This window comes from Entelurus aequoreus, linkage group LG11 (assembly GCF_033978785.1).
Source record: "Entelurus aequoreus isolate RoL-2023_Sb linkage group LG11, RoL_Eaeq_v1.1, whole genome shotgun sequence".
NCBI lineage: Eukaryota > Metazoa > Chordata > Actinopteri > Syngnathiformes > Syngnathidae > Entelurus > Entelurus aequoreus.
In genome coordinates this window covers 48,243,599-48,262,798 of record NC_084741.1, presented here as the reverse complement: position 1 = coordinate 48,262,798, position 19,200 = coordinate 48,243,599, and the positions used below count along the sequence as shown (strand labels likewise).

The 19,200-nt window shown below is 38.6% G+C and overlaps 1 protein-coding gene across 7 annotated transcripts in view; it reads right to left on the bottom strand.

The window, feature by feature from the left end:
- LOC133660187 (protein cordon-bleu-like) overlaps positions 1-19,200 on the bottom strand; it is a 158,101-nt gene that overhangs the window by 61,191 nt on the left and 77,710 nt on the right. For 6 of the 7 annotated variants that reach the window (XM_062063431.1, XM_062063432.1, XM_062063433.1 and 3 more), the window contains 3 exons: positions 11,477-11,668; positions 3,359-3,572; positions 307-535 (listed from right to left, as the gene is read on the bottom strand). In XM_062063431.1, coding sequence (XP_061919415.1) covers positions 307-535; positions 3,359-3,572; positions 11,477-11,668 — 635 coding nt within the window. Of the gene's footprint in view, positions 1-306; positions 536-3,358; positions 3,573-11,476; positions 11,669-12,264; positions 12,401-19,200 lie in introns of those variants that run through there. The other variant, XM_062063438.1, reaches the window with a different exon arrangement.

The window sequence follows — 19,200 nt, the reverse complement described above, 5'->3', positions numbered from 1 at the left end:
TGAAGAATCTATTTGTCAATTGTCGGTTAACATAACTACTTTAAAATATGACAAACAAATTTAAGCAAATAGGACTTAACATGCAGGACATTTTATACCCACAAAAGTTGTATAATTTGCCACCATATTCACAAAACACAGCAAAAGTACAAATCTAATTTGATTAGTATGCGCTGCTGAGTGAGTATGTTTATAAAAGCAAATCACAAAATAAATATTTTAAATAATGTGGTGCTGGTATGAGAGCCGAGGAGGAACATTGTATATTCATTCTAGGTAATAAGTGAAAGGATTGTCAATATTTACCTTGACTCTTATCAAGAACATACAGCTCCTTAATTCCAAGCTGTGTTAAAGATTTGTCCAGTGGTAACTCTTCACGACTGATGCTGTCCTTGAGGAGCTGGACACGTGTAGGGTCTAACTCGCACTTTTCACAAATTACCGGTTTCAGGGCCTGGAGTGGTACCGACGGGTTGACCCGTACCACTGCCTTCTGACCGCTGTGATAGTTCAGCATCAAACGCACTGTTTTCTGGAGACAGAAAATGTTGGTAAAATTAAGACATTTAGATATTTATGTTACATTAATAAAACTCAATGATGTAATTAGACAAGAATTCCATGGCAGTTGTTGCAGCCAAAGGAATTTTCTTCCTATTGGGAATTACAAAGTAAATAGTGATAATAAAGTCGTATGTATATATTGTTCACCATACAGTATTTTATACACACATTATATTTTTAGTATTTAAGGGTCTATATCTGGGACCTCAGGCACATTTTGTACCATCTTGTGTACATTCCAGGAATTTTTATGTCACACGAGCACTAATGCAAGGAATTTAGTACCCAAGATCCCAGATTAAGCTCAACGCGTACTTCAAGCACAACAGCATTAGGGGTGTCCCAATTCAATATTGACATCGGATATCGGTTCGATATCAGCAGTGGCTTACATGTAAAATCTCCTATATAGGCAAGGCAAGGCAAGGCAACTTTATTTGTATAGCACTTTTCATACACAAGGCAGACTCAAAGTGCTTCACAGACAACAAAGTGAAATGAAAGAAAATAAAAGCAAAATTAAAATGCAGACAATAAAAATAAATATATATATATATACACTGTATAAGGGCTCCGATACAAGTAGTCTTGTTACTCTCAATCACGTTTACTTGCGCAAAAATGGACAGCCAGTTACATCTAAACGTCCACCAATAAGCACACAAGGTTGGTCTTTTTTGTATTTTAGTGATGTAATTTACAAAAGGTAAACATGGTAAAGCTAAGGCTATTAGAAGCCAACAGCTACACGACACATAAGCAGACAATATAGCTTACAAGCTTGACACACATACAGTAAGTGTTAAAAATTTAACAATATTGCAGTCTAAAACAAGACATGTGTCAATATAGGCAAGTATCAAATTATTGTAGTTGCATATTACTTACAGATGCAAAGTCTCCAAAGCAGAAACATATTAGAAAGTATTACCAAATGTGTCCGCATTGTTTAACTTACTGAGTTATGTGCTCAATTTAATGAAATATTTTGGCCACTAGTTGTCTGCAAAATTTAAAAAAAACAAGTACCAGTTCACTCAACCTTAAAGACAGCATAAGTCCATTCCAAACTGTTAAATGAATGTCAGTGTTTTTCATACCCACCATTGTTCTGTTTAAGTAATTTCACCTGATGAAGCCTTTCTAACATTCCACACTACAAATTAATAAAAGTATGTATGATTCCTGCTAATATTGTATTTGCTCAATATCGGCGACGACCAAAACTCATCAAGGCTTCAATATCGGTGTTGTATCGGAAGTAAAAAAGTTGTATCGGGACACCCCTAGATAGCATGTAGATAATTCAAGTACAATAAGATATGCACAGAGTGGTCTATATTCTAATAGGAATACGTTATGAATAGAATAAAAAAAATAGAATAGATTGTGATCCTGTAGTGTTCGTGTGAGCCTGTTGTGTGTAGTAATGTGTGCTGGTATGACAAAAAAGTTCCTCAAATCCCTAACCAGTATATGCAATTGTCCAATTTTAAAATAGGACATCAAAAGGGCTTGAAGGATTTTTGACACATCCTGTTATTCTTACAGCAGTATAAAATAAAATAAAATACGGTACTTATAAAAATACATTTCGGCAGCCCCTCCAACTGCATGACCTATTGTGCATTTGAGAAAAAATCTATACTTTTCAAAGACAAAAATGTTGAACGGTCATGCTTTCTTTCAGTTTGACTTCTTTGCAGAACAGAAATAAAAACATTAAGAGAAGGGCACACCATTTAAAAAAATACAACAAGCAAATGTAATTGAAGTATAAACACACATTATTTTGATGCTGCTGAATGAATACTGAACTTGAAAATCCCAGACAAGTAAAGCAGTTTCTCTCTATGGGGAGCAGACCACTCCGGTCAATATTAAGTGAGACCCCACTAAGTTTATGTTACAAGTTTGTAAAGAATCATTGACCTCTGACCTTCAAATACAAATTCAGATGATGAGAAAGCTAAATAGAAACAAAAAAAAACACACCTAAAGAGCAGCTTTTGCAAAGCCTCTTCAGACAAGAGGTTGTACAATTTCAAAAGTCATCCATAAATTATTCTGTTTTACAGTAGTTAATATCCATCCATCCATCCATTTTCTACCGCTTGTCCTTTTTGGGGTTGCAGGGGGTGCTGGAGCCTATCTCAGCTGCATTCTAATAGACATAAATAATAGCAATATTGGCCACAGTTCATAGTCAAATGCGAGTATTCACTTTGGTTAGTCAGATTTACTATTGTGTACAGTGTAGTCATCTAAATATTATAAAGTTACTATATACTGTAGACTGAAATAGGGTCAGTACCTGGCCATAGGCCAGTAAATGTTCACATGGAGCGATCACAGCCAATGAGTCCTGACACGGGCAGAGAAATAATGCATGGTAACCAAAGGTAAAACACTCATCAAATATTCAAACAGTGGGGGAAGATAAGAGACGTGGCAAGGAAGGAGGGAGAGTGTAAAATATCCAAATGTACATGCAAAAATGACAAAAATAAATAAAAACAAAAGCCAAGAATGAACCTCAAAACACACGACACCAAACTCCTGCCTTACCATGGCCCCTTACAACCCTTGCTTTCTGCTGGTAGTCAGAGGCCAAAAGTAGATTTGGGGTAGATAGAGCGTAAGGTAGCGTGCATTAGATAGTATAATCAAGTTTACTAGTACACAAATAACCTGTTTAAAATGGCTACATTTAAAACATACATGATACTGTACAGAATGTGTTTGAGATTAAAAACCTTTGACAACAACATTCAAATTACAAACTAGTCACCTCAGGGACTTTAGGTGCCGGTCTGCGAAGCACCGCTTTCTCTTCGCAGGCTTTCTCCTTGATGAAGACACAGGCCACATTGAGGGAGCCCAGCAGTAAGTTGGGCTTGAACCCTAACGCGTGGCCTTCGGGTGACAACAGCTCCAGTGTGTGCAGTGCTGGATTCAGATGGTAGCGGCTACACAGATCAACCAGCAAGTCCATCAGCGCCTTACTGAGGGAGGTAGCAATGAGTGAGGGGAGAGGGCGACGGGGAAGAAAGTGAAAGAAGTAAAAAGAGGGTGGAGAGGAGGAATGGTGGGAGGGAGTTTGGAAGGAAGAACCACAGAAGAGATGAGGGGAGAATATTGGGTTACGAAGACAATCTACATGTAGCTTTAGTTCCAGTAAAAGACAATACTAATTACAAAACAGACACTTTCCCCTGATGACCTCATAAGATGAAACACTCATAATTGCTGCATCAGTTTGTTAGCAAAAAACACTGCAAAAGTGGCCATTCCCACTTAACTTATGGTATTAGCTGTTAACTCATAACTAGAGCTGCAGCTATCGAATGTTTTAGTAATCGGGTACTCTATCGAATATCCCGATCGATTAATCGAGTAATGGAATTAGTCATATTTTTGCTTAATTTTAAATTTGTTGTGTGTTCTGTCCAGCTTCTCAGACAAATCATATTGTTGATGTACAAACCCTGTTTCCATGAGTTGGGAAATTGTGTTAGATGTAAATATAAATGGAATACAATGATTTGCAAATCATTTTCAACCCATATTCAATTGAATGCTCTACAAAGACAAGATATTTGATGTTCAAACTCATAATTTTTTTTTTTTTTTGCAAATAATAATTAACTTGGAATTTCACGGCTGCAACACGTGCCAAAGTAGTTGGGAAAGGGCATGTTCACCACTGTGTTACAGGGCCTTTCCTTTTAACAACACTCAGTAAACGTTTGGGAACTGAGGAGACACATTTTTTAAGCTTCTCAGGTGGAATTCTTTCCCATTCTTGCTTGATGTACACTTAAAATCGTTCAACAGTCTGGGGGTCTCCGTTGTGGTATTTTAGGCTTCATAATGCGCCACACATTTTCAATGGGAGACAGGTCTGGACTACAGGCAGGCCAGTCTAGACAGGTCTGGACTACAGGCAGGCCAGTCTAGTACCCGCACTCTTTTACTATGAAGCCACGTTGATGTAACACGTGGCTTGGCATTGTCTTGCTGAAATAAGCAGGGGCGTCCATGGTAACGTTGCTTGGATGGCAACATATGTTGCTCCAAAACCTGTATGTACCTTTCAGCATTAATGGCGCCTTCACAGATGTGTAAGTTACCCATGTCTTGGGCACTAATACACCCCCATACCATCACAGATGCTGGCTTTTCAACATTGCGCCTATAACAATCCGGATGATTCTTTTCCTCTTTGGTCCGGAGGACACGACGTCCAGTTTCCAAAAACAATTGGAAATATGGACTCGTCAGACCACAGAACACTTTTCCCCTTTGTATCAGTCCATCTTAGATGAGCTCAGGCCCAGCGAAGCCGACGGCATTTCTGGGTGTTGTTGATAAATGGTTTTCGCCTTGCATAGGAGAGTTTTAACCTGCACTTACAGATGTAGCGACCAACTGTAGTTACTGACAGTGGGTTTCTGAAGTGTTCCTGTGCCCATGTGGTGATATCCTTTACACACTGATGTCGCTTGTTGACGCAGTACAGCCTGAGGGATCGAAGGTCACGGGCTTAGCTGCTTATGTGCAGTGATTTCTCCAGATTCTCTGAACCCTTTGATGTTATTACAGACCGTAGATGGTGAAATCCCTAAATTCCTTGCAATAGCTGGTTGAAAAAGGTTTTTCTTAAACTGTTCAACAATTTGCTCACAAATTTGTTGACAAAGTGGTGACCCTCGCCCCATCCTTGTTTGTGAATGACTGAGCAATTCATGGAATCTACTTTTATACCCAATCATGGCACCCACCTGTTCCCAATTTGCCTGTTTACCTGTGGGATGTTCCAAATAAGTGTTTGATGAGCATTCCTCAACTTTATCAGTATTTATTGCCACCTTTCCCAACTTCTTTGTCATGTGTTGCTGGCATCAAATTCTAAAGTTAATGATTATTTGCAAAAAAAAAAAAGTTTATCAATTTGAACATCAAATATGTTGTCTTTGTAGCATATTCAACTGAATATGGGTTGAAAATGATTTGCAAATCATTGTATTCCGTTTATATTTACATCTAACACAATTTCCCAACTCATATGGAAACGGGGTTTGTAGATGCCCATATCGGCTGTACTAATGTACTTTACAAAAGAGAAGTGTGTGATACTTCTCTTGTTGCCTTATTTGTATTCTGACTTTATTAAATGGATTTATATTATTTGGTGCAGCCGGGCCGGAGCAATATTTTTGCTTAATTTACGTTTAATTATACATGTTAAGATGAATTGTAATTACAATCCGCAAAGTATGTGAAAATACCATTCAAACATCACAAAATGCCACAAATTGAGTCTGAATATCTTCGGCAATTTCCATGGATTCTACATCACTGTAATATGACCATATTAAAAAAATCGGTCATACTGGAAATACGCAAAAATTGGAAAGAGATGTGCTGTCTATCATTCACGATCATACTTGCCAACCTTGAGACCTCCGAATTCGGGAGATGGGGGCTGGTGTTTGGTGGTAGCGGGGGTGTATATTGTAGCGTCCCGGAAGAGTTAGTGCTGCAAGGGGTTCTGGGTATTTGTTCTGTTGTGGTTATGTTGTGTTACGGTGCGGATGTTCTCCCGAAATGTGTTTGTCATTCTTGTTTGGTGTGGGTTCACAGTGTGGTGCATATTTGTAACAGAGTTAAAGTTGTTTATACCTCTACCCCCAGTGTGACCTGTATGGCTGTTGATCAAGCATTCACTTGTGTGTGATTAAAAGCCGCATATATTATGTGGCTGGGCCGGCACGCTGTTTGTATGGAGGAAAAGCGGACGTAACGACAGGTTGTAGAGGATGCTAAAGGCAGTGCCTTTAAGGCACGCCCCCAATATTGTTGTCCGAGTGGAAATTGGGAGAAATTCGGGAGAATGGTTGCCCCGGGAGATTTTCGGGAGGGGCACTGAAATTCGGGAGTCTCCCGGAAAAATCGGGAGGGTTGGCAAGTATGTTCACAATCCTTACGTAAGACGAGAACACATATGCTTGGCTTTTTTTTAACCATTCAAAATAGTAAATAAATAGCTAACAATTGAGTCAACAGATCAAGGGTCCTCCATTGCGCCCCTAAAACCCCCCGAAAAACATCCAAAAACCACCAATACTCCATTTACATGTCCTAACCTGAAAATTAACCAAGTATAAGTGATACTGCTGTTATGAGCGCTAACGCAGACGGTCTATTTTTGCAGCGCATTGAGAGCAGTGAGCAAACGCTATATAACGCCGTTATTGTTGACACACTAAGCCAGCGGCTGCTTCTGTTTCGTCTAAAACTTGCTAAAAGTACATTTTAGATTATAACTCATGCATTTCTCACCTGATATTAGACAAATGTGGCCATGGACCGAGAAGCTGGTTGACTTTTACATCCCCTAGATGGAAGAAAAGACGTAGTTGCGGCAACTTTTTTTTAACCTTGCGTGAGGATTGCGCTTAAATCTTTATCTAAATTGAATTATGTGAGAGTCCCGTTGGTCGGCATCTGGGTGAGAGTAGAAATTGTGCAGTGTTTGTTTTATTATGGTTAGTTTTTATGTTTAGCACCTAGCAATGCTGCTAATGCTAAAGTGTTTCAATAAAGCTGCATTCGTTTAGCACTGGGCTTCTAAAACTTATTGGTCATCCGTTTTGTGTTCGGGCTCAAAAATATAGGGTTCCTGATCATAATTTTTTCTCAAGTAATCGTTGCTGGCTCTCACAAAGTCTGCTTGATTAGCATTGTTGTTGATTAGGAAGGGATCTGTGGTTCCTAATGCTACGTCACGAATCACGTGACTGACTTTGTCATTAACTCTCAAAATGGCTCGGGAATCTTTGTGAGATTTATACTATTTTGATTGTATCTATTTATTCGCAAAGTCTTTTGGTGTCATAAATCAAATATATATGATAATAACTTAAAATTGTTTTTCCACTCTGCTGGTACTTTAAAGGCCTACTGAAATGAATTTTTTTTATTTAAACGGGGATAGCAGATCCATTCTATGTGTCATACTTGATCATTTCGCGATATTGCCATATTTTTGCTGAAAGGATTTAGTAGAGAACGACGACGATAAAGATCGCAACTTTTGGTATCTGATAAAAAAAAGCCTTGCCCCTACAGGAAGTAGTGTGACGTAGTCAATTGAAAGGCTCCTCACATTTTCCTATTGTTTTCAACGCAGCTAGAGCGATTCGGACCGAGAAAGCGACGATTACCCCATTAATTTGAGCGAGGACAAAAGATTTGTGTATGAGGAACGTTCGAGTGAAGTACTAGAATGCAGTGCAAGACACATATTTTTTCGCTCTGACCGTAACTTAGGTACAAGCTGGCTCATTGGATTCCACACTCTCTCCTTTTTCTATTGTGGATCACGGATTTGTATTTTAAACCACCTCGGATACCATATCCTCTTGAAAATGAGAGTCGAGAACGCAAAATGGACATTCACAGTGACTTTTATCTCCATGACAATACATCGACGAAACACTTTAGCTACGGAGCTAACGTGATAGCATCGTGCTTAACTGCATATAGAAACAAAATAAATAAATCCCTGACTGGAAGGATAGACAGAAGATCAACAATACTATTAAACCAGGGACATGTAAATACACAGTTAAAGGCCTACTGAAAAGAAATGTTTTTATTTAAACGGGAATAGCAGATCCATTCTATGTGTCATACTTGATCATTTCGCGATATTGCCATATTTTTGCTGAAAGGATTTAGTAGAGAAAATCGACGATAAGTTCGCAACTTTTGCTCGCTGATAAAAAAAGCCTTGCCTGTACCGGAAGTAGCGTGACGTCACAGGAGCTAGTATTCCTCACAATTCCCCATTGTTTACAATGGAGCGAGAGAGATTCGGACCGAGAAAGTGACGATTACCCCATTAATTTGAGCGAGGATGAAAGATTCGTAGATGAGGAACGTTACAGTGAAGGACTTGAGAGGCAGTGATGGACGTATCTTTTTTCGCTCTGACCGTAACTTAGGTACAAGCTGGCTCATTGGATTCCACACTCTCTCCTTTTTCTATTGTCGATCACAGATTTGTATTTTAAACCACTTCAGATACTATATCCTCTTGAAAATGAGAGTCGAGAACGTGAAATGGACATTCACAGTGACTGAACATGTAAATACACGATTAATAATATTCAGCTTTGCGAAGCTAAAAAAATAGAAGCTAACCTAGCTACGTAGCCAACGTGATAGCATCTGTCTCAAATGCAGATAGAAACTAAATTTAAAAAAAACCTGACTGGATGGATAGACAGAAGATAAAAAATACTATTAAACCATGAACATGTAAATACACGATTAATAATATTCAGCTTTGCAAAGCTAAAAAAAATAGAAGCTAACCTAGCTATGTAGCCAACGTGATAGCATCTGTCTCAAATGCAGATAGAAACTAAATTTAAAAAAACCCTGACTGGATGGATAGACAGAAGATAAAAAATACTATTAAACCATGAACATGTAAATACACGATTAATAATATTCAGCTTTGCGAAGCTAAAAAAATAGAAGCTAACCATAGCTACGTAGCCAACGTGATAGCATCTGTCTCAAATGCAGATAGAAACTAAATTAAAAAAAACCCTGACTGGATGGATAGACAGAAGACAAAATACTATCAAACCATGAACATGTAAATACACGATTAATAATATTCAGCTTTGCGAAGCTAAAAAAATAGAAGCTAACCTAGCTACGTAGCCAACGTGATAGCATCTGTCTCAAATGCAGATAGAAACTAAATAAAAAAAAAACCTGACTGGATGGATAGACAGAAGATAAAAAATACTATTAAACCATGAACATGTAAATACACGATTAATAATATTCAGCTTTGCGAAGCTAAAATAATAGAAGCTAACCTAGCTACGTAGCCAACGTGATAGCATCTGTCTCAAATGCAGATAGAAACTAAATTTAAAAAAAAACCTGACTGGATGGATAGACAGAAGATCAAAAATACTATTAAACCATCAACATGTAAATACACGATTAATAATATTCAGCTTGGCGAAGCTAAAAAAACAGAAGCTAACTTAGATGCGGCGGCGGGCTTACTCACTGTAGTGCGTCTGCTATCCTGCTCAAAACACAACACAACCTCCTGGTGTTGGTGTTGCTGTAGTCCGCCGCTCCACCGATCGCACCTACAACTTTCTTATTTGCAGTCTCCATTGTCCATTAAACAAATTGCAAAAGATTCACCAACACAGATGTCCAGAATACTGTGGAATTTTGTCGAAGAAAACAGAGGTATTTGAATTGGGTCCAAACACTTCCCTTGCCCTCGTGACGTCACGGGCATACGTCATCATACCGTGACGTTTTCAAGCGGAAGTTTCCTGGGAAGTTTAAAATTGCACTTTATAAGTTAACCCGGCCGTATTGGCATGTGTTGCAATGTTAAGATTTCATCATTAATATATAAACTATCAGACTGCGTGGTCGGTAGTAGTGGGTTTCTGTAGGCCTTTAATGCTTTACAGCCTGGCGAAGGTTAACAATGTTGTTGCTAACGACGCCATTGAAGCTAACTTAGCAACCGGACATCACAGAGCTATGCTAAAAACATTAGCTATCCACCTACGCCAGCCAGCCCTCATCTGCTCATCAACACCCGTGCTCACCTGCGTTCCAGCGATCGACGGTGCGACGAAGGACTTCACCCGATCACAGATGCGGTCGGCGAGACGGAGGAAGTTAAGGTGAGTTCGGCGGCTAACGCGTCTGCTATCCATCTCTATCTTCCTGGTTGTGTTGCTGTAGTCCGCCGCTAATACACCGATCCAACCTACAACTTTCTTCTTTGCAGTCTCCATTGTTCATTAAACAAATTGCAAAAGATTCACCAACACAGATGTCCACAATACTGTGGAATTTTGAAATGAAAACAGAGCTTTTTTGTATTGTATTCAATGGGGTACCAATACTTCCGCATCAACTGATTCCGTCACGCGCATACGTCATCATATCTAGACGTTTCCAACCGGAAGTGTGGCGGGAAATTTAAAATTGCAATTTATAAGTTAACCCGGCCGTATTGGCATGTGTTGCAATGTTAAGATTTCATCATTGATATATAAACTATCAGACTGCGTGGTCGGTAGTAGTGGGTTTCAGTAGGCCTTTAAAGCTTTAGGATGGCGGACAAGCACCCACACAAATGCACACATTATGTTGGCTCCTCAATAGTTAAAGTTGATAATAACCAATTTTCATAATAGAAACCAACAAAAATACTTCCATAGAAGTATTTTTCCATACAAGATATATCATTTAAATATTGTGATTATTCCTTGGATGGTGGAAGAAAATCATCATACCAGAGGAACAGCCTTTAAGAAACAAGATGTCCTTTAAAGAAAAGTATCCTAATCTCTACAAGATATGAATGTTAAAAATTATTTTATTAAGACTACCAAAGTTAACACGTTAATTTATGTGATTAAAACAGACAAACAAACAAAGAAATAATACACAAAAACATGTGCAGATGAACAGACTTGGTGTTCGTCACCAGGGAAGAATCCCTGGTTTTCTGCCAGAAAGGAGAGCGCAATTCATTAGGGGCTGTGAGCTAAAAGCTCAGCTTCCATCTGTGCACTCTGAGACAAAGCTTCTGCTGAGACTGGAAATAGGTCCCTTGAAATGGCCCCACTGGCACAGAAACCCAAACAGACCAGGAGGGGACAAACCTATAAAAAAGTCTCTTACTGTTGACTGCAGTGAACACAACACAAACAATAGCCACCAAGCACCAACAACATGATTATAAAACAACTTCAGGTATGCACGATTGATAGGTATCAAGTTTTTATTCAGAGAATTAGTGTAATAAACGCAAAAAACTATATAATTCTGCTCTCACCTCCCATCCTCTGTTAGAGATGTCCGGTAGCCTTGTGGTAGAGTCAGCTCAAAATCTACAGACAGTCTAATCAGGTTCTCTTTGACGTCCAGGGCCAGTGTTCCACCCCGATCAGGTACACTGTTTGTAAGGATGTGGCGGGGGGCTGGTTGGGGGGGATGTGGTGGAGGTGGGGCCCGCGCCTTCATTCTCCTAAAGTGCCAAATTAAAATATAGTTTAGGTGTAATTAACATCTATTAATCCACAAAAGAAATATGTAGTTCAGCTAGAATGGTAGACTGATGAAAACAAACAATTGTTTACACACAATGGTAGACTGATGAAAACAATCGACAAAATCATATTTAGAGTATTTTTGTATGATGCAACAGTCAAAAGATACGTTGAAATGATCCTGAAAGAAACATGCATGCACACCTGTTTATAAACCAGACAAATATTAGATCAACGCACTGCACTTTCTACAGATGACAAACTTGAATTTGTTTTAAATGAAAGACACTTAAAACTCCAACATCCACCAACACATTTTAAAACTTTAATGTTTGAGCAGTAAAACTTAACTCTATATGTAGTAATGCATCCTAAGGTGTGGACTGAGTTAACTGTTTGTGGTTGTTACTATTTCGGTAACAATTTAGTGTGCTGTTGAAACCTGTAAACAGTACTTCCAGCTGATTTGCCAATAAACTAAACACTAATAGCTCTTGTATACCTTCACCCACTCCCTCCAGTCTCAACAACATAAATATTAGATTAGATAACAATAGGAAAACACCCCACTTACGTCAGAAGGGGTCCTTGTGTAGATTATTTGTTCTACAATTGTTGCCATCAGTGTTTAAAAATTCAGTTCCAAGGATTTGTCACTCACACTCGACAGAATTAGTGTCTGCGATCTGATACACATTAGTGAAGGTATTCCAGCTTAGTAAAAGACCAAGGAAGGGGAATGCAAGATCATCACACAGCAAGCGGACTCTAACCTTAAGTTAATCATTGACAGTCAAGCAAGCTATCAACTAAATGATAACGCAACAATAAAAGTGGTGTCACAGCACAAATTGCTCTATAATTAGGAATTTGATCACACCGCGCTCTGAGTGCCGTGGAAAATAAAGATATTAATTTAGTTATTTAATATCTAATGTGTGGTGTCTTTGAAGAAATGCAAAGGTTGACTCAATGGGACTGTGCCGAGGCCAGGCATAACTATAGCCCAATGAAATGTTTTTTTTCCAGATTCCGTATGTTAGTGTTACAGTACAAACCAATATTTAAAACAATAAAAGCTTAGTCATTAAAACAGATAGAATACCAAGACTAAAACACAATCAGTAAAGCATAAGAGACACAAAACATGCAAAAATAGTGGGTTTTCTAACCTTTACTTATTTAAAAGGGGAACTGCACTTTCTTTTTTTTAACTTTGCATATAATTTATCTATGTCAGCCAGAAAATGTTTTCCCTTAAAGATTCTAATTTGTAAATAAATGCTAAGAAAAGTCAGCTAACAGCGGAGGAAATTTAATTAATTATGTCTGTCTGTCTGTGTTGGCCCTGCGATAAGGTGGCGACTTGTCCAGGGTGTACCCTGCCTTCCGCCCGATTGTAGCTGAGATAGGCTCCAACGCCCCCTGCAACCCTAAAGGGAATAAGCGGTAGAAAATGGATGGATGTCATTGTGTCTATTGTGCCTATAAAGCACTCAAAAAGACATCCAAGTTGGTCAACAATACTCCATCGACCTGAATATTAACCAAGTATTAGCGATATTGTCTTTATAAGCGCTAACGTTAAGGGACTACTTTTAGTGGTGCTGTGATCTCAGAGAGCTGACTATACTGACACACTGAGCTAGTGACCTGCTGTTGCTGCGACATCGCCTCTGAGTTGGTGAAAGTTAATTCTAAATTATAAAAAAAATGCCTTTTACCTGGATAGTATAAGTTGTGGCCATGAACTGAGAAGTTGGTTAACTTGGACATTCAACTTAGACCGGGAGACGGCGAGAAAGACACGAAAAGACGCTTGTTTGCGGCACCTTTTTTTTTTTTACCTGCATGAGTATTATGATTATTTCTTCATCTAAACAGGAATATGTAAACATCTGATCAGTCGACATACCAGTGAGAGCAGACATTGTACAGTAAGTTATTGTTTTAAGTGTATAATTTGTATTTCTTGTTCAGCAATTAGCAATACTGCTACATGATTTTTAGTCTTTCATTAAAGCTACATCTGTTTAGCACACAGCTTCTAAAACTTAAAGCTCATCCTCCGTTTATTCAGGCTCAAAATATAAGTTCCTGTATCATCATTTGTCCCAAAGTGGTAGTCGTTTGCTCTCATCAAGTCTGCCATGAGTACTAGTGTTGTTGCAGGGAAAAGCGATTGTTGTGATGCGTCTGCGAACTTAATATGGTGTCGTATGCTTAAAATGATCAAAATACATTTACATATATAATTGTTATTATAAATGCGCCTGGTACTACATTATATACTTACATGTTTATAAAAATTGAGGTTTTGGGATATTTTTAGAGTGCTTTATATAGGCGGAATAGATTGAATAGCATGGGCTCCATTGTTGACTTTTGCTACTGTTTATTTACAAGTAAAAATGCATAAAAAAAGAAAAACATGTGTCCTTGACATGCATAAGGATTGTAAATTATAGGCAAAATTCCAAAAAAAGTACAGTTTCCCTTTAAAAAAACAACATTGTCAAAAGATTTCAGTGTGTCTATATAAGTACCGGTAGTAGAAGCTTGAACATTCCCCTTCCGTAATGAATATTTTAAATAATGAGAAAAGCATTTCTTCTTAAGAGTGTATGGAGCCACTCCATCACATTCACATATTTTTTTTTAATATCTGCCTTGTATATTTGCTTCTAAATCTTTAAAGAGGAACTGCACTTTTTAAAAATGTTGTTTATCATTCACAATTCTTACATCAGAAAAGAACAGAAGTCTTTTTTTATGGTGTATTCTAAACAGTGTTGGGTTAGTTACTGAAAACCAGTAACTAGTTAGTTACTAGTTACTTTATTTCAAAAGTAACTCAGTTACTAACTCAGTTACTCACACCAAAAAGTAATGTGTTACTATGAAAAGTAACTATTTAGTTACTTCTTTTTTTAAGGCTCCCATTAATGCCCTTTTTGCCTTCATTTCAGTACTGTTATTGCACTGGAGAATAATACAATCTGTTGATCAACTTGACATGCGTTTGCATCACTGAACTCAGAAAGCAATGTGGTCTACATACAACACACAAAGACAAAGATATGTTTCAAAGGGCCAATTTATTTCAGGCCAGAACACATTGACAAAACTATTTTAAATAGCTGCAACATAATTGCACTTTAACTTTAACTTTAAGTAGATAGGATCTTTGATCCAAGACACAACTTACATTTAACTAAAATGTTATTTTCTTTGTGCTCGACAAAAGTGAGAATGTTAAGACACTCGATTTCTGGCTTCACCATGATGTCATGTTAGTTGTTATGAGAGTAGCGTATGTGTGTGTGTGGCCCTTTAGTATATGACAGCATTTGAGGTGAGTGACGTCAGTGAGTGAGTGGGCGAGAGAGGTGAGGGACCGGCGACAGTGAGTGCGTGCACTGCAGGTGCTCTAGCTTGGTGGATGGCTGCGTCCAATAAAGTCACAAAGTTGCAACAAACCGCCGGCCTCGTCATTCACCCTCAGCTGTAAAGACCCACTCCCGGGTAAAGTGAAGGTTGTTAACCCCGAACAGTGACGTACGGTGAGGTTCATGGCTGGTGAGGCACTGACTTCATCACAGTCAGATTTACAAACATATGAACCCTAAAGAGTATCTTATTCACCATTTGATTGGCAGCAGTTAACGGGTAATGTTTAAAAGCTCAAACCAGCATTCTTCCCTGCTTGGCACTCAGCATCAAGGGTTGGAATTGGGGGTTAAATCACCAAAAATGATTCCCGGGAACGGCGCCGCTGCTGCCCACTGCTCTCCTCACCTCCCAGGGGGTGATCAAGGGGATGGGTCGAATGCAGAGGACACATTTCACCACACCTAGTGTGTGTGACAATCATTGGTACTTTAACTTAACTTTAACTTTACACATACAAACTGTAGCACACAAAAAAGCACATTTAATTAAAAAAAAACGTTATTATGGTCTTACCTTTACTTATAAAGGAAGTCCATGCGCCGCTCCTTCTGAACAAAAGCATCAATTACTTGTTTATAGAAGTCTTCCTTATCTTTCTTCAGTTTTAAAAGTCTCTCTGTCTCGATGAAGATCTTCCTTTAATTATTACCTCCTGCTTCGATTGAAAGTCCAATTTAGAAAACTGTTTTATTTTAGATATGTAATCCTCTATGTTAAAAGTCCAGGCGAGAGGAAAAAATAAACGATCGCTGCGGCTGCACTTGACTTGCTAACTGTTGCTGCTGCTTGTCACTTATTCTGCAGCCGAGTAGTCGCAAGAATGATCCCTGGGAACACTAGCGCCCTCTACCACCAGGAGGCGGGATTACTGCGAGCCTCACCCAGTGCGTCTTCGCAGCCGTTTTATGATTGCTCAGCACAAGAAATACGTTACACTCATACAGTTGTTGACAAAATACACTGTACATTATATACCTCAGCTAACTAAACTATGGAAATGTATAATATATTCATATAGCAATACAGTCTCACTGCACAGCAGGCTAGCAGTTAGCCGAGTCATTGCGCAATCCATGGTGAGGCTCAACTGGCTGCTGACTCACCGCAAGTCTCTTCTCAGTATTTGAACGACAAATGTGAAAATTCAGCGATTTTGAATAAAAATAATCTAAAACTGGTGAAGTTAAATGGAAAATAAATTTATAGTGTAATCACTGGATACATATAACAATTTAATAATTTTTTTTTATTTTTATATTTTTTTTCTTTCCATGATGGCACGTGAAGCCCCGCCTCACCTGCCTCCCCTGACTGTACGTCACTGGCCCCGAAGTACATAGGCCCTGGAGTAATGTCTCCCCTGCGCCCCTCGACTACGGTATGGGAGCCCACCCCCCGCCCCCACCCACACAAAGCACGCCTCTTCTTTTCCACCGCGGTCCGCAGCGCCCCGATAAAACACACTCAGATCTTCTGTTTCTAGCCGATACTACATAAAAAATAACGTAAAATAACGCAGTAACGCATCATGTAGTAACGGTAACTGAGTTACTGAATATAAAAAATAACGCGTTAGATTACTAGTTACCGCCGAAACTAACGGCGTTACAGTAACGCGTTACAAAGTCCCAACACTAATTCTAAATGAATAAAAAACGACAAATACGGCACACCTAACATCGTAACTAACAGGAGTCATCTATTCCGCCTATAAAGTCATCTAAAAAACATCCAAACACCGCCAGCAATACTCCATTTACAATATTAGCAACATTGTTACACTAAGAGCTAACGCAGAGGAACTATTTTTATTAAGTACTTTTTTATCACGGAGGTACAGCAGCTCTACTGAGCCAGTGATGTGCTGCATCGCATCTGAGTTAGTGAAAGTTATTGCTATATTACAAATCATGCCTTACACTTGTATAGTAGAAAGTTGTGGTCATAAACCGAGAAGTAGGTCAACATTGAAGTCAGTGTTTCCCACACATTCATTTATTTGTGGCGGCCTGCCACGAAAGAATTAAGGCCGCAACATTTTTTTTCTATTTTTTTTAATTTTTTTGTCCGGTCCAGCTTCTTAGGCAAATTATATAGTTGATGTAGATGCCCATATCGGCTGTTCAGATTTACTTTACAAAAGAGAAGTGTAGGATCATGAATTTTGGAGCTCTTTGTTCAGTGGATCAGATGTTTGATGAAGCTTTGTGTCTATCTACCACCACTACTGTTTTCTGTTTATTTGTTACTGACTGTGGCAGGACACCTCTGTTTCACTTTATGTTGCTGGTAAATAATATGGTTGTAGTAGTAGGCTAAAGTTAAATTATTTAGTATGCACTAATTAAAGGGGCAGAGCTTTAAGAGACATTTTAGCTTTTATATTTTTATAAGATATATTTTTTGTAAGAACCACAATTAATAAATATATTTCAGTGAATAACTTATTGTTCAAATCTGTGTATAAATATGTACATAAAGTGTTGTAATTATATTGTAAAATGGATGGATGGATGGATGGACGGACGTTCAAAACAAAACTGTTATTAATTAGTAAGTATGCATTTTTTGAGCCTTTTTAGAGAAAATCAATCAATCAATGTTTATTTATATAGCCCTAAATCACAAGTGTCTCAAAGGGCTGTACAAGCCACAACGCCATCCTCTGTACAGAGCCCACATAAATCATATCATTGTAGTAAATTATGCAAATTACTCGATTATGTCATGGTGACCACGCCCATAGCCACGCCCCCACCGCCACAGGTATCTTGGCAGTTTATGGGAAACACTGGAAGTTCAACTTAGACCTGAAGACAGAAGTCAGGACGCTATTACAAGGCGTTACTTGTACAATATCAGTGCTAACCACTTGTAGGTGGCTGAGACTGCAATCATTTAGCAACGAAATGATGCACCGATAGCTTCTTATTTCAGCCTGGTTACTTCCGTTTACCCTGGTTTTGATTGATTGATTGAAACTTTTATTAGTAGATTGTACATTTCAGTACATATTCCGTACAATTAGGGCTGGGCGATATATCGATATATCGCGGGTTTGTCTCTGTGCGATATAGAAAATGACTATATCGTGATATTCGAGTATACGTTCTCACGCAGTTGCTTTTAGCGGCTGGCATTACACTACAGGCTCTTCCCACTCCTTCTTGTGTCTCCTTCTCACAGACAGCAAACGCACTTTCTTACACACGTCACATACTGTCACGTCATACGTCACATACGTATACGCCCTCGCGGAGCAGAGAGGTAGCAGCATGGGTAACGTTAGCTGTCGTGCTAGCGGAGCCGTGCGAGTGGTAATACGAGAGAAAGAAGGTGCTAATCTGGTAACAAATGAAGGAAGAATTAATTCCCAAGAAAAACAACGGGGGGTCCATCATCTGGCGGTGGTTTGGCTTCAAGTGGGAATATGCCGAACAGACAACCGTAATTTGTCAATTGTGGGGCAAAAGTGTTGCTACAAAGAGTAGCATTACTGCTAATATGTAGCATCATTTGAAAAGTTACCTTCTAGAGAATGAAGAGTGCTTACTCCGCATGTCAACATCTCCGTTCGGTGCCACACCATCAAAATGCAGAGGCAAACATTTCCAGATCAACACCGTATGAAAAAAATAGCAACAACAAAAGGAGATAATGTCCACAGTAACCTACCACATAGCGAAGGACGAACACTATTTGATTTTCTATTATGCAGCTCTTTTTTTTGTGTGACATCATGCACAAAAGTGCACGTTATTTGTTTTAAACTATTGTAGTCGCGTTCTGTACAAAAAGTGCACTTTAATTTAGTGTTGTTTTGATATGTCATCTTAGTGACATCATGCACAAAAGTGAACTAATAGCTTGTTTTAAAATGTCTCTGACAATCTTGCACTTTCTGTTTTGGAAATGACATGAATGTTTGTGCTACTGCTTAATAAATACAGTTTTGGTCAATTTACTTAGTTGTGATTTCCTTCTCTGCATGAAAGTTTAAAATGAGCATATATTAATGCAGTATGAAAAAGAATGTTTTCATGTAGACACATAGAAT